The following is a 25608-nucleotide window of genomic DNA, read 5'->3' as shown; positions in this document are numbered from 1 at the left end:
TTATGGTTCCTGACCTTCTTCAGTTGATAAAAACTGAATAAGCATGATATTGTTGGAGGAATCTCCCTTATGAGAAATTGCATTGTTGCCTGAGGGGGGAAAAACAGAATAAAAATTATTGTTACCATGTTGGAATCAAGTGTGAGACCAAAATGAAAATCAGCTGGGAATCTCTTAGTTTAGGAAGATGTTAGGGGAAGATATAGATGTGTTTGTTTGAGCATTTCTGATATCACTGAAGCTTGCATTTGTCAGGCATCTCTCATTTCAGAAGTGAAGTACTATCTTTTTCAGATATTGTTGGGAAATAACATAACAGATTTGAGATCACAGCATGTTATCACTGGAAGGAACCTTAGCAGTCTCTTAGTTTTCCATTTTATTCATGAGGAACAAATGCATAAAAGAGCTTTAATGAACTTTAGCTTTAATGAAACTCCAGTATATGAATGTAGGACCAATGAGTATCATAGGTGGAGGAGAGAGTCCTGTCTAATGCTCAGAAGGTGTGGTTTCTCCCTCCCCTGGGACATTTTAATAGGATATGTCCAGCACTTGGACACAATCACATGGCCCCATTCCTGCTGCTCAGCAACTGGCACAAATTGGGTGATTTCTCCCATTAGGATACATGTTGATGTTATCTACCCACTTCTCAACCCCATGGCTTGGATGATCAGTACCACAGATATCTACATGCATTTGTGCATGTGCATACACACACACACACACACACACACACACACACACACACACACACACCCTGTTTCTAACTGAGGAAATGGGATAATTTGTGATGAAACTACTACTTGGTAGTCTCCCTGAGCATCAAATCCCCAATACTGCTGTATCAGCATTGAGCAAAATTAGTATTGGCCTGGACACTCCAGCTGGTTGATACTCTCTCACACTTCTCATGTAGATTTTTTAATAGCTGCCATTGAATTGTCTTTGCATTATGTTTTCATATTCTTTCTTCCCACCTTTTGTAATAATTGGTTTTATGGTGATTTACCTTTGTTTTGCACTGAGTAATGTTTTGAGCGGTTGGGTTTGGAAGATATCTCTGAGGAGTTTTGCTGCACAAAAGAAAAACAAATCATTTGAATGTTCATAGTATTCTTTTGGTGATGGGGTCTGCATTTCCTGACTTCTTGGTGGCTTTAACCATCTTTTATTCTGTCAGCATGACTCTCTTTTCAAGAACTTAGAGTAGTTCCTACCCCTTTCTCTGCTTTAATCTACTTGAAATGCCTAGAACTTACCTCCAGATGAATTTCACCTTTCTTTATATTTTCACAACTATTATTAACAACAATTATGCAATGGATTTAAGGGAGCTAATGATCTCCTCCTCCTCCTCCTTCTTCTTTTTTTTTTTTTGGTTACACCAGGGATTGAACTCAGGGCTGCTCTACCACTCAGTAACATCCCCACATCCCCAGTCTTTTTTACTTTTTATTTTGAGACAGGGTCTCACTAAGTTGCTCAGGCTGGCCTTGAACTTATGATCCCTTTACCTCAATCTCCTGAGTAGCTGGTATTACAGGCATGCACCACTAAGCCTGGTAATATCATCCCTTTTTAAGATCATGCTTATGTTTCTTTGGTTCACACCCTTGTCACTGAAAGAATAACCCATGGAAAAACCAGTACCCCTAGTAAAAATGGCGTCTGTTAGAACTTTGGGTTACTCTTTTACAATTTAACATTTATCTCTCTTTTGAATAATCCCTCAGTCATTGGTGCAGAGATATAGAGTCCAATAATTTTAAAACTTAATTATCAAACTGAAATAACATATTTAAAAAAGAGAGATCATGCACTTATTGGAAAAGATAAAGGTGTTTAGACACATTTCACTCAATATATCATTCATCTATTCATTAATTTCACTTCTAATGTTGAATGTCTCTGTATATTAGGCACTGTTTTTTAAGCACTAGGAATATTGGAAGGAACAATTTCCAATCCCTGCTACAGTCCATGTCATATGGAAGCTAAACCAAGGTGGGAGAAATAGGTTTTTATTATATGCAGGAGGTAGACCAGTGAGTGTTTCCCAATCTTCACTGAGTTATATGAGTGATTACCTCATACTGAGCTCTGAAAATAAATGATAGATAGAAAGAAAAGGTCTGTAATTTTCAAAGCAAAACAATTGATGTCCCAGAATTCGAGGCTCATATAATGTTATAACCCTAAAGGAAAATCTTAGGGAGCATTGAACTTAAAACTGAATCTTGCCCCATGTGGAAAGAGTAATTTTAGATTACAGTACACTCAGAAACTCTACCAGGTGGAGGAAGAAACATGTCAGACATAAATTTATGTGGATCTAAACTGTTGAACAACAGGATCTGAATCACTGGAACTGAAAGGTGGGTCTATAAATTCAGTCTTTGTGGCTAAGTGTCTGTAGAGGCCACCAGAGTGAGCCTCTTAGTGCAGGGTTATAGAGAACATGGCTGGGAGAAATGAAGGGCCAAGAAAGGAACTCTGAGTCTCAGCATGAAGAGGCTATTGAAAGACATTACATTGTGGGTTCACATAGAGTTTTGGTGGCTGGAAGGATGGTCCTTGCTGAGCATTGCTGGCTTCCTCTTCTATTCCCTTCTGTCAAACATCATATTTTCACTGATGTTTCCAAGATCCCTACCTCGTTACCACTTTGCCATCACTCAGTGAACTCTCAACACCATGATGCCAATCTGTACATGTGGCTCTATCTGTATCCATCTGGTACTTCCTGTATCAAGAGTAGTGGCTAGTCACCTATCTTTAGTCTGCTACTAAGTCCATCTTCCCAGGAATCCTCTTGTGTCCCTTAGCCTCACTTTCCCATTTGTATTTAAACTCTGCCTTTACTGATTCATCCCTCCCAGCATACAGACTTGCTTCCATCCATCCTAGTAATCTTAATGATCCTGGTCCTGAGTCCACATCTTGTTCCCTTCCTATCTCTCTCTCCCTCCCTTTTAAACTCATAAGTGAGTTTCTTGATAGGACTATCAGTACCCAGTCTTATTTCTTCTTCACCTCATCATACAAAATCTAGGTTTCTGCTTTTCATTCAAACTCCCTCATAAAATTACAAATACTCATCTTTTCTTCTGCAAAACAAATATTTATTTTAGAATAGATGAACTATTTAACAGATAACAAAATCTTATTTTATCACCCAAGTTGGAAACAAAATTGGGGAAGGGTGTAATTCCAGAAAAAGCAAAGCACTCACTGATCACTCACTCCTACCTTCTGAAAAGGACCTTACAAACAGGGAGAAACACTGCAGGGATTTTTCTTTTGCTTTATTTTATTTCATATTCTCTCTCTCTCTCTCTCTCTCTCTCTCTCTCTCTCTCTCTCTCTCTTTCTCTCTCTCTCTCTCTCTCTCTCTCTCTCTCCTCTCTCTCTCATTTCCAAATGAGAAAAAAAAAATCTGACTTCCTGCTTTGCTGGGTGGGGAGTGTCCTGATTCATTTATTCAGTAAAGGCCTCTCTTTCCATAACTTCCTTTTTTTCTTTAAAGTAAATAATGACATTAGTTTCACATTTTCTGCTTCAAAGGACTTTTCATTCTTTAAGACATAAAATCAAACTCGCAGAATGTTAGAACTTCCTTAAGTAACTAAGCCAACACTTAATTTTTACAGCTGAGAAAATTGAAGCTCAAAAGGACTAAGGAAGTTTCCCAAGGTCACACAGTCAATTGGATTCAGAGTCAGAAACATAGGGCAGGTCTGCCTGCCCATGGGCCACTCCTCCCTAATTCACAGCAGAGGTTTCCAGTGGGAGATACAGACCAAGGAAGATTTCTTAATGCCAAATGATTTCCTCACTAATTTTTATTTCAAAAGGATATACCGTCACTGGTAAAAATCTCTGAACACCCACATTTGGACACAGTTAAGTCAGTTGATTTTTTATCAAACACAGATATCTCTGCTTTAGAACCCTCTCTGAAAAGCCCTTTGTCTCTTACTGAAAGAAAAAAGTCTAAATCAACATTGAAAATAGAAAATAGGCATGCAAGTACTTTTGTTTCAAACTATACTATCATCATAGGACTGCACTTTTGTGGCAAAGAATGAAGCAGAAATCCTCCAATTTCATATAAATTTATCACATGGCAGACTTAAGAGCTAAAATTGCAAGGAACTGAAATGAACAATATTGCTCAAAGATACTCACAAACACCCACAGACCTCATGTTTCAGCATCCTTGTTCGTTCTCATGCCTTTACATTAATTAGTTCAATTGCTTCCTCCCTCAGTAGCTCCTTTTAAGAGTAACCCTATGCCAGGCACCCTTAGAGACACCAGGATATTACAGTGGTGACAAAAACCTCCAAGGAGTTCATATAGAACTGGACTGCTGCAAAATTCCGCAAAGACAAAAATGCAAAACTGGAACTCCGTGCATTGGAGCAGTAGATAATTACCTTTAGTGTCTGCATCCAAGAGCTTAGTGGGGACAAGTTGTGGCATAGAAGTTGTCGTAGCTATAAGGACAAAAACAAATAGAGAAGAGAAACTCATATATATGTATATATAAAATATATGTGTGTGTATATATATACATACACACACATATATATAATATACATATATACTAACATACAAACATACTAAGAAAAAAACTGCAGATTGAAATTATTATTTCTAAGTATTACTTCGTACAGGCACTTAATAGACTACAGTCATGACCATCTAGTAAAAAGATTATTTTCTTAGTCTCTTTACTAATAAATAAAACTAGCATTAAACAAGGAACAACACTTCCAAGGCCACAATAACTCAGATTCTAGTCATAAGTAATTGGCAATAATTGCTAAATTGAAGTTTATCTGTGAAGTGAAGGGTTTTCCTAACCATGAGAATGGTACCAACAAGGCAATTATTAGTACAATTAGAACAGCAGATTGTTTCTTTGTAAATAGAGGTTTGTGATGTGCAACAATTATGCTAATTGTAAAGTATTCCTATCTTATTAAAACAGTGTCTATACATCAATAAGCTTCACCTCTGTCTTCATCTCTCTCAACAGAATTGCTCAATGCTTGGGGAAAATAATAAGTTTCATTAATTTTTTTCTATTATCTTTCATTTAAACTGGTGGTCCTTCCTTAGGAATTTTATCTAATGTGGAAAACTATTTTAACATTTACTATGCAAAGCTCTAAAAACACAGCAAGTAGATATAATTTTAGCATATTTTAAATGAATGAACAATGAAAGTGGCAAAAGGGAATTTACTCCATAGTAGAGGAATTTTGCTCTTGAATCATTGTCACACCATAATTTAAGTTAGAAAAATCAAACGTAGAAAGAATTTCTCTCTCTTCTGGTAGTGTCCACAATTACATGTTGTGATTAATTCTATACAACTTTGTCAACACTGACCATTTAATTTCTGTCTTCTGGCTGAACCTACACTTTGTAAAATTATAGAATTTTATTACAAAAGTACCTGTTGCCTAACCTCCTACTCTATGAATAAAAGCCTCAGAACTGAAGTGGGGTGGGGGGCGGGGGGTCAAGGGGTGAGGGGTGGGGGTGTGAGCATAGAGAGGCCTGTGTTAGGGAATGAAGAGAGAAATGAATATGCACATACCTTACTATCCAACAGTATTCCAAAACAGAAGATGAAAAAACCCTTTAACAAGAAAAAGAAGAAAATCACACATTATATTTTTTTTCTTTTTCAGAACAGAAAGCACCTGTATGTAACCTAGTTCTGTTTTATCACCCAACATTGAATTTGTTTTATTGTCTATCTCCTTACTAGACTGCAGGCTTCTTGAGGGCAGGAACACTGTGTGACCTTCCCAGTGCCTGGCAAAACACAAAGAACTCAAGGACTTTTTCATGAGTGTGTCAATAAGTAAATGATTGAGTGAATGAAGTTATAAGTGCCTTTGGAGCTTCGTTCTCCTCTACTGTGCCGTCCCAAGCCTAAAGCAAATCACTTCCATTGGCTTCTGTATCTCAGTCCTTATTTAGACCTGCCATTTAATAACATTTACGATGCATTTATGACAGCAGCTGGCACTGAGGTCCAACCCAAGGGCCAAGCACAGGAAGTTGACTTCTATCAGCAACCTTTCTTTCAAGCACAGCTCTTAGAAAATCTTGGCAAGGGCTTTCTTCAACCTTGAAATCCTTCTCCAAGTCAGAGAAACTTCCATTGATGTTTGTTCAGACAGAATACAGACATGTGCCTGCCCTGACAGGAACACCTATGCTTCTCATCATTGGGTGCACGTTCCTTATGACTGCCATCTGCACCACCACCTGTAGGATCTATGTTGAAGAGCAGAGAAACAGCTGCTTTTAGGAGACACATTCCCAGTCATTGTCCCAGGTGACCTGAAAATACCTGCTTTAAACCAGGATTGAAAGCTTTCTTCCATATATATTAATAACTAAGGATTATTTTATCCATCTACTCTGAGCACTTTTTGACTATAAAATGTAAAACTCATTCTTTGTGGCAGAATCAGCAAGCTTTTATCTGTAAAGACCAGATAGTATTTGGGCTTTGCCAGCCACATTATCTCTATTGCAACTTTTCTGCTATTGTAGGGAAAGCAGCCATAGACCAAGGCCAATGAACTGGCATGGTTGTGTTCCAATAAAACTTTATTTACAAAAAAACAGGCTGCTGGTGTTCAGTTGCTGGCCCTGCTTATTTGCTTTCTAGGGACTTCCTTTGCACCATTCAGAGTCAACAAGTACTTTTTATTTATTTCTGTCTCAGTGTTTTTTCAGAGATCTGCCCAAGAGAAAGAGGACTGAGGTAACAGTAAAAGGGATTAACATTAGTTATGGGAACTCCAACAGATTCAAAGCTCTATGGTAGATTACTGTATAAGTCTGGATATTCTGGATATTCTGCTTCAGTATGACCTTAATTTTGGAGGAAAATAGATTGTTTTTAAAAAATTTATAGTCTCCATACAGCTTTCATTACAATCTTACTAGAGAATTGTTTTGTCAACCTGAGTTATCTATACTTATTCCAGTTATGTAAGAATGTAATAGATTATTATTTGGAGGGTGGGTGGGGTCTCACCTGGAATGCATTTAGTAATGCAAAAAGAACATGCCAAGCTGGATTCTGGCCATCCACCATTGTTCCTATACCGAAGCCCCAGGTGAGCCCCAGCAAAGGGGTCAAGATGAGTAGGCTCTTCCCCATGCGGATGAAAGTGGCCTTGTCGTCCTGATTCAGTCTTTCTCCAACAGCTGGCCTCCAAAGCTTTGAGAGAACTAACAGCACCACAACCAAATTCATAGCCACAATAGTCAATGCAGGGACAACAAAAGCCAAGAGAGGTTTGCTCTCATCAGACCAATTAAGCCAGCACACATCTTTGCTTTTGTAGTTATTGCTAGGTTGTGTGACTGCAAGGGTGATGACTGATATAATGAGAGGGCACCCATAGCCCACACAGAACCCAATAGCCATCATCAAAGTCATAGCCATGTGATGGAACACGAGAATGATTCGATAAGCCAACAGGAGGCCAAGCAGGAGCATCCAGAAGAACAAAGAGAGGTAGAAAAAATGGGTAAAGAACACTGCAGCTGTGCAGACTCTAGAAGGGTTTATGGTGGTATCCACAGTGGCCGCAATAATAAACCAAACATCTGCAATCAAGAGGGACAGGGCTATATTCACCATGCAAATATGACGTGCGCGTGAAGTTTGGCTCTTCTTGATCTGCTTCCAAAACAGAGCCTCAATGATCAGGCATAAGGTGAGACTTCCCAAGGAGATACCCAGTCCCACATAGGTGATCCAATTCACAGCAGGGACAATCGCAGAGGGGACAAAGCGTGACATCAGCATGGAGAAGGAGGTCAGGTGAGTACATTGACACGTCACCATATCTAGACTTTCATTTACTAGGTGGCAGCCTCCACTGTCCCATTGCAAATGACTGAAATCCCAAAACACACAATGAGGCTTTCTCAGATTTGACTCTATCTTAGAGAATATCAGGGAAATTTCACTTATGGAATAGTTTGGGATAACTGTGGATATCACAGGCCCATTGACCTGAACATTTTCATTTTGGGTAATGGGCAGAATGTTTCCAAAGGTCAGTGAAGCCATGTTGATGATAGTTTCTGGAAGGGGCTTCTGGAACTGGTCTGGTCCAATTAACACGTGGCCTCTGATGGGAATGGAGGTATTTTTTTGGAACATTTCAATCTGATAGTTATAACCCAGTTCATACTGACTTTCGGTCACTGGAATCCCTTTCCAGTTAATGAAATCTCGAGAAAAATTCAGAGGCAGAGCAGCTGAAGGTATCAGAATGCTGATGTTTTCCAATGTCCTCAGTAGTTGTGAGCTAACATCCTTTTCTTCTTGCAATAAAATTGTCCAATTAGTTATTGATGATGAATTAAGAATATGATCAGCTATATTGATGACATTCTGAAACACAAGGATGAAAGTTAGTGTTTTCAGTAAAAAAGATGAGAGGTCTATGAGTGGATAGTTATTTGTGTTAAGTTTAGGGAAAATGCTTGGAAAATTGACTCAGTTGAGGATCACATTGAAGCTCATCAATTAAATTCAGCTCTGCTACTCTGCACAGCAGAGACTTTGGGGAAAGAAACTTGGTTCCAGGATGACCACCCCAAGGCATTCAGAAACACACTGGGCTGAATATACATCCTTCAGTGCCCAAAGGTGCATTCCCATTCTCCTGAGTAATAATGTGGAGACATTATTTTGACAAATTTCCATATTATGATGTTTGTTTTGCTAACATCAGAAGTTAAAAATCCATGTCATGGGTGGTCAAGATTTAATTCATGTTTTTTGTTTGTTTACTATACAAAATATAAAATACAAATCCTTACAAACTAGACCCAAGCATCAAATCGATGTTGAATTGCTGTAGGTTTTTAGGGCCACTCTGAGTTTAAGAGATTCCTTTTCCAAGCAACTCCTTAAACATTGCTATTTCCTCCCACAGGACCTCTTTCTGGCTTTGGACTCTGATTCCCGGGCATTTTGCTGTAGGTGTCTGCCGGGTTTTACCCTATCCAGCCCTCTGTGTCTTCTGGCCCAGAGCCTAGTGAGCTTATTCTACTGCCCCCAGGATCCTCTGCTTTCTCTTGCTCTGTTTGTGTGCTGTTTTCACTCTTCATTTTATACTTATCATTTTTGTTTCGTATTATTTCAGCTGGTCTCTTATGAATAAAATGCAAAAAACAAACCTAAGCATCTTTTCTTTATGACTTTAACTTATTCAAATTTAATGTCATAATTGACATAATTTTCATCATACATAGTCAAGTATGATTGTTACATAAATTACATAATCTGATTTTGTAAAATGTTACAGACCTTCAAATATAAAATGCAAATATTTGAAATGTTTGGAAGGACACTTATTGAGCAAATATTTATTGAGCACTGCTGTGCACCACTTGTTATTCTTCCAGGCACTGGGGTGATAATTGGAATATAAGTAGCAGCTGCTATTCTAAGATGATGAGATTACAGATCACTTAATTTTCTTTTTGCTTATTTGCATTTCTTATAGTGATCATATACCATCTGTGTGATCTTAAATTAATTTTTAAATATCCAAACAAAACCATGAATTCCCCAGTTGAGAAAAGGGAGTTCTTGTAATGAACACAGCTAAAGTCAGAGCTTATGGCCACAGGAAAGAATGATTATAAGCTGCTAACATGTATCAAAATTCTGGAGCCCAAGTCATATAATAAAAAAAGCCCATCCCAATCTCTAAGGCAGGTGCTGCCCATGCCCCATGCTCAGGTATAACTCCCTTTTACTTTGAACACACACTATTGATCTCATGAGTTCCTATATCCTATGGAGAAAGAACAAAGTTCACATGAGGACTGTTATATGGCTCTTCTGTCCTTCCAAAGGGATCTCCCATTATTAAGGACTTTGTCATTTCTCCTACAAGATGCAGCATTTAAAGAAAGCCCTGCAAACACAGGAAAACCATACCTCCAACGTCAAATTAGACACCTTGAAATTCTTTGCCATTGACAGGAAGGAAATATTTCCCAGAATTGACACCACAGAAGCCAGATTTCCAGCTGTAGTTGATGGATTTTGCTGAATGATGACGGAAAGATTTTGCACCAGAGATGACATGTCCATCTCTGTAGCGCTGTTTGCAATCAGGCTGAAATTCTACAAAATAAAAAATGGTTACGTTCTAGAAAACAGAAATGTTTGGGTTTCATCAAATTTAAATCCAATATCTTGGCCACCTAGTACTAACATTTGTATGGGTTGTGTATACTAAAATAAGTATACAGCAGTCATTTAAAAAAAAATGACTGTCATTCAGGGTTCTGTCTATTACAGACACTGCCAAATGTTCTACCAGGGACTCACTGTTTGAATTCCTTAAACATCCTTGAGGGAGGTACCATTATTGTTGTCATTTTATAGCTAAGAAGACTGAAACTTAAAATATTTATTAAAATTGCAGGTAAATGGATGGAGTTGGGGAAGAAAATGCTAAGTGAAAGTAGATAATCCCCAAAAGACAAGTGGCAAATGTTTTCTCTGATATAGGAGGCTGATTCACAGTGAGGTAGGGAAGGGGAGCATGGGAGGAATAGATGACCTCTAGAAAGGGCAGAGGGGTGGGAGGGGAAGGGAGGGGACATGAGGTTATCGAGTATGGTGGAATGTGATGATCATTATTATCCAAAGTACATGTATGAAAACATGAATTGGTGTGAACATACTTTATCTACATAGATGAAAAATTGTGCTCTATATGTGTAATAAGAATTGTAATGCATTTTACTGTCATGTATTTAAAAATAAAATCAATTTTTAAAAAAGGAAATAAATAAATAAATAAATAAATAAATACATTCCCACAACTTAAATAAATAAATAAATTTTATCAGATAAAAAAGCATCTTTATATAAATCATTATCCTAATTATACAGAAACTGTTGCTCAGTGATATTTGATGATCTTCCAAAAACTACTCAGCAGAAAGTGGTGTGTAAGGCCTAATAGTACTAATGCTTGGCTATATCCCCACTGGATGGGAAGATGGAGGGACATGGTAGAAGTTACTAGACTTTTGCCAACCCTGACTTTGCCCTTGAATTTGGAGTTTTATTCCTTCTTTCACGCTCCCATCTGCTTCTGCTGTGCTGGGTTAATGTGGAAGGCAGCAAGGGAGGGGTGCTACCTTCCCATCAACACATGTCACCCCACGATCCTAGACCCCACCTCTTCTCCTTGTTCTTTTTAGCTCAGAGTGCTGTTATCTGCCCAGGGCACCTGGAATGTACCTTCCTCACATTCTGGGATGAACTAGTTCTAAATATTGCCTGTGTCCAAAAAATAAGGCCAAAGGAGAGACCAGATCTTAGAGGTTACCTTCTCTAACTCCTCTTTACAGATAAAGAAATTGAGTACATAAAAGGAGAAATAACTATTCCTCAACATTTTGATGAACACTCTTCTGGGGTTCTCTACTGCAATAGCCAGGTCTGTGGCCAGGATATACATACTACTCAATGTAGAGACCTACTAGCAGAATGGTGTTTGTGAACTGGTCTTGAGGTCATTCTTTGCTGTGATTTAAGTTTTTCTATTTCCTGACTCTTCACTTTCTTCATTCTATTTACTGTGTCTTGGTATTTAAAACTTTCTAAGAGAGCAAGAGAAGAGATCAAATCATTGGATTGGGAATCATGTAACTATTTGTAGATCAATGCTATTGCTTCTAGTGAGACCATTGGCCCCTTGGTCTTTTGTTTCCTAACCTGCAGAAGGAGGTTGTGAACCCAATGACCCTAAGGTCCATTGCAGATTTGTCCTTCTCTGTGGCTCAGGTTTGCCTGACCCACTCCCTGCCCCAATGACTGATATGTGTACATCCTCACTTTATTAAACTTATTGCCCTCTGACTCACACTTCTACTTTAATCTTCAATTCTTAGGCCACTGGACTTCTAAAGCTAGCTCAGTTGCTGTTCTACCATTTACGATAGACTTTAGCACTGATTTCCTCTTTTGCAGCACCCTTTCAGACAAAACCATCAATTCTGATGGTGTTAAATGCCTAGACACGTTGGACACTTAGTAAATATTTGTTGAATAAATGTTATTGAAATAAAATGGCATGACTGACATTTTCTGACCTTTTCAGCTGTCAGCTAGACTCTGCCATTCATGCCCACACTCCATGGGTTTGCCACAGTCTGATGTCAGCCTCACCTTCTGCACAGTGCCAATGATACAACTTGATATATTTTGCCCTCTCCCTGAGCTGTGCTTACTGGGAGATGCTTACTGTGAAACTCAAACCCCAGGCCAAGTCCACAAAAGGAAAAGACTTCACCTTCTGCAGTTCTTCCAGCTGAGAGAGCACACAGGACTCCCTGATGACCTGCCATCCAGAGGGCTGGCACTTGGCTGTGACATTTCCAGTGTAGCCGCTGCTACAGGGCAGGGTATATTCATCATTCTTAGACCCAAATCCAAAGAAAATGCTGTTACACTGGACTGAAAAACAGGAAAAACAGGAAAAATTATACCAGAATATCCAGCACTCTGTGTGACCCATGTAGTAGTGTTTAAAGACTTTAGAAGTCATATGTTCATATATAAAACCCAGGCAAAATTCAGAAGGAGGAAGTGTGACTCTGATACCTAGCCTCTTTCCTTTGAGCACCTGTACTCCTTCCTGATGCCTCCATCTTGAGGCTGGTTCTTTCTTCAATGTGTCTGATTTTTGCCTTTTGATGAGCTACCAACTAGGAAGTATTAGGTGAAAATAAGGGAAGATATGATCAACCCTAGGAAATGTTTTCTTTCTTTAAGAAAATACCAGAAAGTCAGAAAATCTTCAAGGCATTATGGCTCAAAGTAGTAATTATGTGGTCCAAAGGTGATATCTTCTATACCCCTTTAACAGCATTTCACATTGCAATCAATCTCTATTTAACTTTCCTCTTTTAATTTTTTTTAATATTTATTTTTAGTTTTTGGCAGACACAACATCTTAGTTTGTATGTGGTGCTGAGGATCGAACCCAGGCCACACGCATGCCAGGCGAGCGAGCTACCGCTTGAGCCACATCCCCAGCCCGCTCTTTTAATTTTTTTATTGGTTCTTTTTAGATACACATGAAAGTAGAGTGCATTTTGATATATTATACATACACAAAGTATAACTTATTCTAATTAGGATCCCATGCAACTGGCTCTTAATAATATATTCTTATTATGACTGAAACTGGGAAATGGAAATATCATATGCAAAAGCTATAGGGCTGGGGGTTTTGTTTGTTTTCCTTATTGCTATGTCCTAAGTGCCTAGACACTTAGTAAATATTTGTCAAATAAATGTTATTGAAATACAATGGCAAAAATCTTGGCAAGAGAGGTCTAGGGTTGAATATAAAGAAGTAAAAGAAATACATATTATTTTTTAACTACAGGCCTCTTACTCTGAATAGAATACCAGACCTTATTCTGTTCCCCATCTCAACTTCCATGACATCAATCAATGTTTTTAAATCCCACATATGAATGAGATCATGCAGTATTTGTCTTTTATCTTTCTCTGCCTGGCTCATTGCACTTAACATATGCCCTACAGGTTCATCCCACAATAGGGTTTCATCCTTTTCCATGGTTGAATCATATTGTACATTTCAAAATTAGCTGGAAGAAAGCATTGTGAGGGTTCTCATTGCAACAAATAAATAAATAAATATTTAAATGAGGGATATTCTAATTACCCTGATTTGATCATAACACAATATAGGCAAGTGTACCCCATAAACATGTATGATTATCATGTGTCAACCCAAATAAAAATTTTAAAAAGAAGCAAAAGGAAAAGGAAACTATTTCAAGAAAAAGTGGTGTGTGTGCATGTGTCTGTTTTCGTTAAAGACAAGGATGTATGCATTCTTTTCTTGGGTCCTCACACTGTGATTTAGAAATTGTGTCAGCCCCAGGGCTCTTTCAACATGTACCAGTAAACCATTTCTGAGTAATTTCCATCACAGCTTGCCCTGAAATCAGTCTTCCATGATGTTTATACCAGGAGTTGGAGATCGGATCATCGATGAGTAAGGATTTAAAATAGTCAGCTAAAGTTGAGTTTTACCAAGATGAGGGAAACAGCTGCCTGTTTCCACTGAAAGTCTGTTTTAGAACAATTCCTTCTTGAAAAAAAATCCTATCTACTTCCTGAAGATACAAATTCACTAATTAAAGAAGTCCCTTAATCAAAGCAAAAAAATGGAAATCCAGTATCACCTTTTCCAAACACCATGAAGGATCCGTCTTCCAGCCGAAACAGCTGGCCCAGGCTGGCCTTCGCCTCCACAGCCACCTGTTCCACAGCTGACAGCAGCTCAGAGGAGCTGCTTGAGCCAATCACTTCATACCCAACAACAATGCTTCCCTCTCTGCAATGATGGCAGGAAAGAAAAAATGAGATGCACTATTCATTCCTTCAATCAGAGCCTAATCTGTGTGTACGTGACACAGGGTTCCAGAGGCATAAACCAGACAGACTTGGTATGCATCTTCAAGTACAAAAGGAGGGTAAATGAGAAATGAAACAAGGTACTTCCAAATGCACACATGCACATGCACCCATGTGCACCCCTCTGTATATTTCCAAATTTTATTCAGTATTATGAGAGACAAAGCACAGTGACCAGAACAATAGATGGAGGTGAGACCCCACATTAAACAAAGCTGATCAGGGAGGCTTCTCTGTATGAAGGAGCGCTCAAGCCCAAAGGAAGAGAAGAAAAGGTCCAGTGACAAAAAGAATATTGGATAGTATGCCAGCAGATGTAAAGATCTGGGGCAGGAAAATGAATTTGACAAAGACTGGCCTGAATAAAATTCAATGAGTAAAAAAGAAAGACATAAAAGGTAATATTGGATAAATCGCCATGATCCAGATCACCAAGGACCTTAGAGTTTGAATTTGATTCTTTTTTTTTTTTTTTTTTTTTTTTTTTTTTTTTTTTAATGTGATGATATATTTATCTTATGTCCTGTCATATCAAGGTAAGTAATAGTAATAAGAAATATATAAAGTTTTTAATCTCACAATATGCATGATACAGTAGAGTTTATAAAACCACTACTTCCAAATTCCCTCTTGATAGATGTTTCTATCATGACTCGTCCCAATTACCTCCAAGTTTTGTATTCTTTTTTTTTTTTTTTTTTTTTTTGAATTTGATTCTTTATCTTAAAAGTTCTAGAATTTATTAAAAGGCAATAGTATGATTATATTTATTTTTTAAGCGCATCACTTTGGCTGCTATGTAGAAAATAAATTCAAAGGAGACAAGTAAGGAAGGAGGTAGTGAACTTGAACTTGTGGGGTAGTAGTGCATATTGGAGAGAAGAGTCAGATTCAGGTTGGATTGGAAGACAGTATAGAACTTGCCAGTGAAGCAGATTTGAGAGAAAGAAACCAGTCAAGAATAATTTCAAGGAATGGAAGAACAACTTTAGTGTACTTACATAATGGAATAGTACTGGGCAATAAAAGGGAAGGCACCACAAATAGTCAGAAAACAAAGATGAATCTCAAACATTTTGCTAAGTGAAAGAAGCCAGATATACAAAAATCCACAGATGAGGTGATGATTCTAGAGGAGGCAAAACTAACCTAGAAGAAATCAGACCAGTGGTAGAGAGTGTGGGAGGTAGGGGTGGAAATTGACTAGAAAGGAACATGAGGGAACTTTCTGGGTGATGGAAATACTCTGTCTTCATAGGAAGGGCTTATACAAATGTTTGTCAAAGATGATTGAAGTGTACTTCAGATTTAAACACACTGCTGTATGCAAATCATATCTCAAAAGAAAATCAAAACAAAAGATGGCTCCAAAGTGTAAGTTTGTGCAACTGGAAGGACAGCATTATTGTATCTGAGATGTGGAAGATGGTGAGGTGGGCTGTGGCCAGGAGCAGAACAGTTGTGGGGATACCTAGTGCAGGTGTGCTGTGTTTGACATGCCCACTGGAAAACCAAGAGGAGATGTCAAGTTGGCAGCTGGATATTTGAAAATGGACTTTAGGGTGGGGACCAAGCTCAAGTAGCAAAGAAACTACCAGCTTATAGATGTGTTTAAAGGTATCAAATATAAATCAGCTCACATGTGTTAATCAGGTGACCCTGCAATTAGGGTTCACTGTGTTACCCACATTTTAAAGATAAATGAGGCCAAAAGAGAAGTTGGGCCAGGTGATCATTATTTATTAATTAATAGGTTAAAAACCGTGATGCTCCAAAGCTCAAATTCTTAATTACTAGGTCAAACTTCTGCTCGCTTCACAATAAATACAAATGTCCTTTTGTGTAGCAGTGGTCACAGTGCCTTTGCATTTTATCACCCTTCTATGTTATTTACGAAGCATTTTCCTGCCTATAATTTTATTTGATTTAATGAACTAAAACAGGTTTCATGGTACTGTCCTGTTTGACAGATAAGTAATTTGAGAGAGTGAGAGAAAGATTGATTTTAAATCATGTACATTAAGAGTCAATCCTAATATTTATAAGCTTATGCCTCCTTTGACTGTGATTGTGTCTACAAATTACTGGGGACCGTTTATAAGACACACATGATGAAATGTAAATTAGAAATGTAGGCAGAAAATCAGGACCAAGATGGGGAAAAAGTATAATATAGAATACAAAAATCATTGTGATTGAGTTTCAATTTTGGCTATAAGTTGGATGACAGGAAAGTCAAAAGGAAAATATGATCAATGATACAGACTCAACATTTGAAAAAAGAAAGCAGTGTTTTTCCTGGTACTAAATTTAAAGGAAATTATTTACATGAGACACAGGATGACTTAAAGGGGAATGCTCAAACAAATTTATAGCAAATGCTGTTGAAAATTCCCAATGTTTTTTTTAAAGTTAATTGTTAAAAAAAAAAATAATGAGTCAAGTTCTCTGACCTCTAAGCTATTTCCTCTATTAAGCACACTATTAATAGTTGGCAATTAATGTACACATGGTTAACTAAGCAAATAACTTTTGGAGTTAAAGCATAAACAAAAGGATAATTTACTAAATATCTTTTTATTTGCTATAGACAATGACTACTGGATTCTGAATCATGATATATATGTGACATCTACACAAAAAGATAATATTTCACCCAAGTCCCTCCCCCCGGCCCCCGCCCCGTGGTTCTGAATCATACAGCATCATGTCCCTTGTGGCTGTGGGAGGAAAAACTCCATCCCTCTACAACCCTCACCCCTCCTCCCCACCCTCGCCCCTTCCTGGACATGCACACTCCTGTTTCCTTCCAAGGTCGGTTTTTATAGCTCTACTCCTGAACCACAGTTTTGAAAATGTTCTTCAATGTTGAAGTTCCTAAATTCACTTAAAGGAGAATCTAGACTTTCCTCTTCAGAACTTTGAAAGCATCAGAGTAAGAACCCTAGTAGGAAGACTAGCTCTGCCCTGTTTTCTGTCAAGGTCACCTGGGAATAGGACGTGTCATTCAGCAGGACTGGTACACAGCTCTGGAGATGCCCTTCTAAGGACATTGTGCTACTTACCGAAATTGGGTAACCTCCACTGACTCAAAACCTTGAATTTCTTTGTATACTTCTGTAAGCTTAGAAAGAAAACAAAAGGCAATGTGTTAATCTTTGTCCTCGAACTTCAGAAAGACGTTTGAACAAAAAATGGCTGCAGAAGATAAGGAAATCAAAACTAGCAAATAAGCAAAGGAAAGAGGTACTGTGGGAAATGGTTGTAGGTCATAACAAATACAGTTAAAATCACAGTTGGGAATATTCATATACATACACACACATGCAGACATAGAGACTCGTAAAATTTAATTTTGAGATCACTACACAAGAGTGAATAACCAACTGCTTAGGATAGGGTATGGATTTGGTACCAAATAAATTTATCCCAAATCTATTTTATCCATATCAAAATCAAGCCATTTAATTTTCATAAGTCTTTAAACTGAATCCATTTGTTCATGTCTTCATGAACCACACCTGGGCCACAGTCTCAGGCAGAAGGGCAACGATGGATCTGGTTTTCATGTGACTTCATTATGAAGCCCAGAGTTTTGCTCAGTAACTCGCTTTGGCCTCAAACAAGAGAGTCTTTTTTATGGAAGGATCAACAATGCTGACAATTGAACTTAGGATGCAAAAATTTTCTTTTGACACATGAAAATCAGAAAATTACCAAGAATCCTTTGTGTAAATGCTCAAGTAAGTGAGCAAAACTGAACACATGAGCAAGTCAACTGACAAACTATCCTAGGGGGAAAAAATGATCAAGGAATGCCAACTGTGAGCACAGCAAATAACTTCTCTGTAATAACTCAGTGAAATTTTTTTAATGTATTTAAATATATATACTGAATTGAAAATATCTGAGTTAGCATTTAGTGAACAATTCGTATGCAATAAGTAAAATGTGCTTACTTTATCTTTAATGGCAGTTGTATAATTGGAGTATATAGCAGAAGATGAATTTAAAAGGTCTTTTGTAAATGTTTCATTAATTTGGAAAGTGCCCCAAATCTCTATGAGAAATAGAAAGAAATTTTTAGATAATGAGTTTCTAACTTGATTTTATTAGCCGCATAAAATTATAAAGGTGTAACTCAAGAAAACATCTTATCACCAGTGGTATTTCAACTATTTTATGATGAATATTCACTAAATAATAGGAAACATATAAAACCAGAGTTTTCAAACTGTGTATTTTCAACAGTAATGGGAAACTGCTGGTCATCAAGACAACCTTCGAAGTAGATAAATGTATGACCACTCACGGGTGGATAGAAAAGATAGTCACTGAATTCTGAAATAAAGACATCCTCATCTAGGCATTGAGCTTAAGCATTGCCCCCATCAAAACTTTTTAAAGCACTTCTGGCTAACCCTGACACACTCCTTGCTTACTTGCCCATTGTTAGTATTCCTTTGCACTGGGACAGCTCTCTGAATACCCAAATCCTGTTTTTCCTTCAATTGGGACCTAGTCCAATGTCAGCTCTTCTGCAAACCCTTTCCTTTTCTACCTGTGAATTCCTACAGAATTTTTTTCCATACCTCCCTTACAGCCTCTTGTACCAAAATATCTACATATGTGTCTCATCTATACACATCCCCACAATACTATGGGAAGACCCTTATGAATGTAATACCCTTTCGATCCATCTTTGTATTTCTTGAAGATGGACCAGATATGGACCATCTTAGAAAAGGTAGGCTTCTATCTATATTCACTGAAGAAATTATATCATTTCCTTTCTTGTATCATCTCCTGGCCTCCCCAAATAGCCTGACAATTCATAAATAGCAAAAAAAAACCCAAACACTTGTGTGTCCTCTAGAACTGAATATAAAGATGGTACTTAATACATGCACATTGTTATAACTTAACTTGGTCGTGGGAAGGAAAACCATGGATGCCCAGTTACTTCAGACTCCTCTCTGTCTCTCCTGAGCTCAACTAGAATCCAGAGCTTCAAGATGACCAGAGTAGTCTTTGGGGAAGCTTCTTAAATTTCTTTAAGCCCTGGAGTCCATATCATTTGGTTCATCTCAACATTCATTGAAAATCATCCTAAAGCAACAGTTTTTCAGAGCTAAATTTTTAACATCTGCCTGCTTGCCTTTCCTTCTTCTTTTAATGCACTCAGCACACATATTTGTTGGCAACTCAGAGTTCTTTCAACATAATCATTATGCATGTGTTCTTCCCTGCATTCACATCACTAGAACTGATGTTGCCAAAGGAGTGAAAAGAAAGTAGGAAGAAAAATGTTGGTGACTCAAACAGTTGCCTACTTGGAATTTTAGGGGCTCTCTTTAAATCTTAATAGAATCATACAGTTGCAGAGCTGAGCTGGATGTACCTAGATTTTGAAATGACACCCAAATGCCAACTTGCATTTCTGTATCTCCTGCACTTATGGAGCCCTGACTGGCTGTAGACAAGGATAAAAAGCACATGGCCATCATCTTCCAATCTCCCTCTAAGTATTAACTCTCCTCAGTGAGGTAAAGGGCCAGAGTACCTTCCCTTTAATTGGGAGATGCCCAGAGGCTCAATGAACTCCAGTGTGCTTACTTGCTCTCTCACAGAAATTGATGCTCTGGCTGAGGTTGCTGAAGTGACATTCACAGCTTGGGAGAGATCCAGTTGTGTGAAGATAGCAGTACTGGGGATCCAGGCATGAGGGAGGAAACCAGGTGTGGCTGTCTTCACAGGCACACTGTAGGATCCCATTCAGTCTGCTACAGTCTGCACAGAAAACAGAACTTGGTCTCACAAAGCCTCATCTATAAGCTGACTACTTCCAAGTTTGATCCTTGACACTGACTTGGAATCTGAAGCAAGTATATCTCACCAAGAGCTAGAAAGACAAAATCAAGATGGTAATATGTTTAAGTTAAGGAAATGTCCACCTCAATAGAGTCCAAGGTTAGTAATGGAAACCTACCAAACATAAAACTAGCATGGCTGGTCTTAGCATCCAAAAGAAGGATGTATGCACCATAAATATCCATTGCAATGGAAGAAAGACGCAGAAGAGTATATTTGAAAACATGGGAGATATTTGAAAGATTCTAAAGGGCACTTGAACACTATCTAATTGGAGTTTCCCTTCTTCCACAAGCTACCACTCAAAGGTAGGCCCTAAAAGTAAGATGGCAAAGGTAGAAACTATTTGGGGGGAGCCATGATGAAAAGTTCCATTAGCTAATCCTGTTCCTAGTTTTGTATTTGGACAAAAATCAGTATTTTAAATAGGCTAAAAAAGGGACAGGGACAAACAAAGTCAACGGCTACCTTTGTGAAAACATGCACAGTGGCATGCAATGAATGGTTCACTGGAGATATTCAGTGAGTGGTTCTTAAACTTTATCAAGCACAAAAAAATTCCCCTGGAGGGTCTCACTCCAGAGTTTCTTATTCAGTACACCTGAAATGGAGTCAAGAATTTAATTTCTATTAAGTTTCCTGATGGTAATGCTGATGTTGCTCCTGCTTGTCTGAGCACCACATTTTGAGAATCACTGCTTTAGACAAGCCATTCAATTTCTCTAAACCCCACTTTTGTGATTATTAGTGCTGTTTGCCAAATTTCTTGCTATCTTCCATGCACAGGGAAGGATTTCACATCTTGGCCTGCTATAGAACCAGTTCTGATCAATATATTGGGAACAAAATTAGTATATGTCACTTCTAAGTCAAAAGTTCCTATGTGAGACTTTCTAGTATTCCATTTCTTTTTGTCTCAGAATGAATATATTTGCCATAAGGCCTGACTCATTTAGTCTGGATACCTGAGCAATGACCACAGACATGGCCCCTCTTCCAACTTGCAAGAACATAAAACATGAAGAAGAAATCTTACCTTTGTTCTTTAATGCCATAGAGATTGTGGGGATGATTGTTTCCACAGCATAACCTAACCTACCCTGGCTGGTGAGCTCACCTTCCACACTTACACTCTCAGTCACCAGAGGGGACTTACACGTTGTGGTCTTCACCCTGATGATCTCCATTGGTGCTGACAAGCATGTCGAGGGAGCCTTCAGTTGCTTCAGAAGACTCTCCAACTCTCTTTTCTCTTTGGAATCTCTGTAGGTCACCTGAAGCAACAGCTCATATTCCTGATCTTGGACTAAACAGAAAGATTGTCAGTTAGCAGTCTCTGTCTTTGCTGGGGGGAAGACTGCTGAGGAAGTAGCTCAGAAGCAGTCAACAGATTCTGTTTAGAGGTCACAAGCTGAACCATGATGCTTGTTACTGAGTTCTGCTCATCCAGACGCAGACTGAACATGAACATCCAGAGTGAACACAAACAGTTCACTCCCACACATGCCTAATATATGTCTCTCCTCTCACTTCTGCCAGGCCAATGGTTCCAGTGCCCTCTGTCTCATCCAGACTGAAGGGAGAAGAATGAGAAAATCCTACTCATTCTTCCCTCCTCCTTTCTCAGCCCTGGTCTCCTTGAAGTAGCTCTAATAGAAACCCCTCCAATATCCCACTTTCCAAGGAACACTTTCTTCTCCTGTATAAATGTTTCATTAAGTAGCTGACTTTTGAATATTGACATGAAATACAAAAGCAAAACCAAACTAAACCTTGACTCTAGATTTTGTGTATCCGTATCTCCAGCTAACTATATCTGGAATTAGAAAGTTTCTTTCTGCAAGGGCAGATCTGCTGCACTTTTTGTTTCTGGTGTCCTTGCTCTGCCTTCACATATGTTCATCTTTGGATCTTTGTATGTGCTGTTTCTGGAGCCAGATTGTCTAGGTTTGAATCCTTCCTATAGTCCCTATCTCTGTGCCTTAGCTTCTCTATCTGTAAAATACAGATGACCATTGTACCTAACTCTGGGGACTAGTGTGAGCTTTCTAGTGTTTTTGACTGACTGAGAGAGAAGATGAATTCCAGGAGTCTTCTCCCACCCCAAATTCATTTTGGCACATTCACATAAAACTTGTTCTGAAATTTCTGTGGCTCATCTATGGATGACTCATAGATCATCTCAGCTATTTTTCATACACTGCCTATCTCTTTAAAGGCTTGAATCTCTTCCCAAGAGGTGAGAACAGGGGAATAAATGATGCTGGTCACACTGTCAGTGGTTAAAGATACTGGTTCTGGACCCAGATTAACTGGGTTCAAATCCTACTTACAGTCCCTATCTCTGTGCCTTCAATTCACTAACTGTAATGTTGCACATTGGATGTGAGATGTCCTCCTGAAAAGTTTGTGTGGCAATGCAGAAATGTTTAGAATATTTAGAAGAGGTGTAATGATTAGGAGATTTGTACCCTAATCTGGATTAATCCATTTAATGGATTAATAATTTGAATGAATTACTGGGTGGTAATTATATGCAGGTGGGGTATGGCTAGAAGAAGCAGGTCACTGGGATGGGGATTATATTTTGTTCCTGGGTCATTCTCTCTCCCCCCCCCGCCCCCTCCTGCCATAAGGTCAGCAACTTTCCTCTACCATGCCCTTTCACCATGATGTTTTGCCTTACCTTGGGCCCAGAGTAATGGAGTCAGCTGATGATGAACTGAACCTCTGAAATCATAAGCCAACATAAAGGTTTCCTCCTCTAAGTTGTTCTTATTGGGTGTCTTGGCCACAATGACAAAAAGCTGACTAACACAGTAAAATATAGATAATAGTCTTACTTCACTAAGAGGACTGGTGTGAGGATTAAAGTACTTAAAAAAGTGTCTGACAAATAGTAACAACTAAATATTTTTTTCTGGTATTTCTACTGTCAGGGAAAATGTATTCGCAGCATTCCAAGTTGAAATTTGTATTTCATTCTCCTAAAGAAATGGAGTCTGTCATGGTGGTATGTATGTTCTATGGTACTATTAGCACATTATAGTATAACAAATACATTGCATGGTTGAAAGATTTTTGTGGACTGACCCAGGAAACTTATTATTATCTATGTAGATCACCGTTTGTGTGAGGAAATACATTCTGTGCTTGAAATCAGATCTGTGAATTGAATTTCAGAATACAACCCATTATTAGCCTGAGGGTTGTTACCATGAATTACATCATAGTACTAAGGCATAGAAGAAAAGGAAGCATATGGAGCTGCAATTTGATCCAGGAATAGCACAAGATACATGTTTTTATTACATCATTTAATCATCAGATATCTTGCTCTTAGGAATTACCGTTATTCTCATTTCACAGGCATGGACTATTTTGTAATGTGCCTAAGATCATGCAACCAGTCAGAGGCACTGCTGGGGTTACAACCCTGTTCTCTTGGAACTGAAGCCCACTATACCAGGCTATGGAGTCTCACCTGCCTTTTCCACACTGAGTACTCTTTTTGTTTTGATGCCATCATTTCTCTGTTAAAAAGAAGAGGGAGAAAAGATGGTTATGGTGAGGCTCTAGAAAGTTGAACATCATAAGGGTTTGAGTTTCCCAGATGAATTAAAATCTTGAATCTAAAATCTAAGCCAATCATGGTGGAAAAGTTGCCCTGGAGATAAATTTGGGCCAAGACCTAAAGCAGGTGAGGAAGCGTCAACCCTGGGAGAAACAACTTTCCTGGCAGAAGGAAAAGCAAGTGCACAGGCCAGGGATAGGACTATGCCTGATGTGTGAAAGCAAAGCCCAGATGAAAGAGCAGCTGAGGGGGGCAAGTGAGAAGAGAGGAGGAGGAGATGAGTTTAGAACTCTGGGCAGGCAGGTTGTGTTGAGCTTTACTGGCTGCAGAAAGGGTTTTACCTTTTACTTGAGTAGTAGGTGGAGAGTTTTGAACATGCTTTAATTTACTTTTTGGAAGCCTCAATTCTTACGTCATATTGAAAAATGAACAAGCACAGGAGCAATGAGAGCATTTCAGGGGTTCTTGAAACAACACAGGGGAGAGACTAAGAGGGTGTGGAATAAGGTTGAGTCATGGAGAGAGTGAGAAGTGTTTGGGTCTGGATGTATCTTAAAGATAAAGCAAATGATTTAGATATGGAATATGAGAACCATCACGCATGACACCATGTTTTTTGCCTAAGCAGCTGGAGAAGTGATACCACCTGCTGAGACAGCAAAGGAGGAATCAGTTTAGTGAGATAAAATCAAGAATTTGATTTAGATACATGAAATTGAGAACCCTTTGGGTGCTCAGCTAGAGATAGCAAGTGGATATGGGGTGTGTCGGGGGGGAGTTCAGGGGAAATGTCTGGGATGGAGATACACATTTGAGAGTCATCAGCAGGCAGAAATCATTCAAACCTTGGTCCTGGAAAAAAGCATCAGAAGGGAGTTGAGATAAAGGAGAGGGTTCAAACACTGCTCATGTCAATCCATATGCTTTTTTGTGTGTCAAAAAGCCATACTAGAGAATGCTTGAACTAGACAAGTTTTCCAAGATGGTTTCAAAGATCATTGTGCAGTTCGGTCATCTGAGATCCAAAGAGAAGTAATGACTTATCTAAGACACTATCGTGAATGTTAATGTTGAGACAAGAACTCGGGACTTCTGATTACAAATCCATTAAATCATGCAGCTTCAGTTACCTGAAGAGTAACCAATCTAAAAGTGCCAGAAGCAGAGAGGAGAGATGATTGAGAAGAAAAATGAACATTTGCCAACTCACCCCAAGGAAGCTGCAGTGGCCCTTAAAGACAGTGAAGAAAGAGATGAGCCACAACACTCCAGCTCTCATTTTCCGCAGTCCCTCTCCTCTCCCTGGACTGCACGTGAGCAGCCAGTTACATAGTCTATGACTGAACAGGCAGCGCACCTCTTAAGGCTGAGATACAAAGACAAGAATTGCAAATCAAAACGTAGAAATGTACACACCAAAGGGCCTAAGTGAGCCCGGCAGTCCTCTTGCATGTTTGAATAGTTTTCCACTTCACATAGCCTGTGACACCATGACTTCAGCTCCCATTTGGAACGAGTAAATTTCTGTCTTTGCAAGCTTAGTAGAAAATTGTAGTAGACCTCTCTTCTAGGTGATCAAGTTTGATTAAACAGAGACTTTTTAAATCATGACTTG

The 25608-nt window shown here is 38.6% G+C and overlaps 1 protein-coding gene across 1 annotated transcript; it reads right to left on the bottom strand.

The window, feature by feature from the left end:
* Adgrf1 (adhesion G protein-coupled receptor F1) lies at positions 1 to 25272 on the bottom strand. Its single transcript, XM_026394485.2, has 15 exons — positions 25204 to 25272; positions 23904 to 23952; positions 22712 to 22731; positions 21576 to 21714; positions 20165 to 20338; positions 18508 to 18608; positions 17614 to 17672; positions 14317 to 14468; positions 12387 to 12550; positions 10013 to 10201; positions 7079 to 8452; positions 5618 to 5659; positions 4446 to 4505; positions 1016 to 1079; positions 1 to 89 (listed from the first exon to the last, which is right to left on the bottom strand). Exons 1-15 carry the CDS (start codon positions 25270 to 25272, stop codon positions 1 to 3), a joined length of 2745 nt encoding a protein of 914 aa, XP_026250270.2.
* Between the last annotated feature and the right edge of the window lie 336 nt (positions 25273 to 25608).

Source organism: Urocitellus parryii, chromosome 8, assembly GCF_045843805.1.
Source record: "Urocitellus parryii isolate mUroPar1 chromosome 8, mUroPar1.hap1, whole genome shotgun sequence".
NCBI lineage: Eukaryota > Metazoa > Chordata > Mammalia > Rodentia > Sciuridae > Urocitellus > Urocitellus parryii.
Note: the sequence above shows the minus strand (reverse complement) of the source record. Positions and strands in the feature narration are given on the sequence as shown.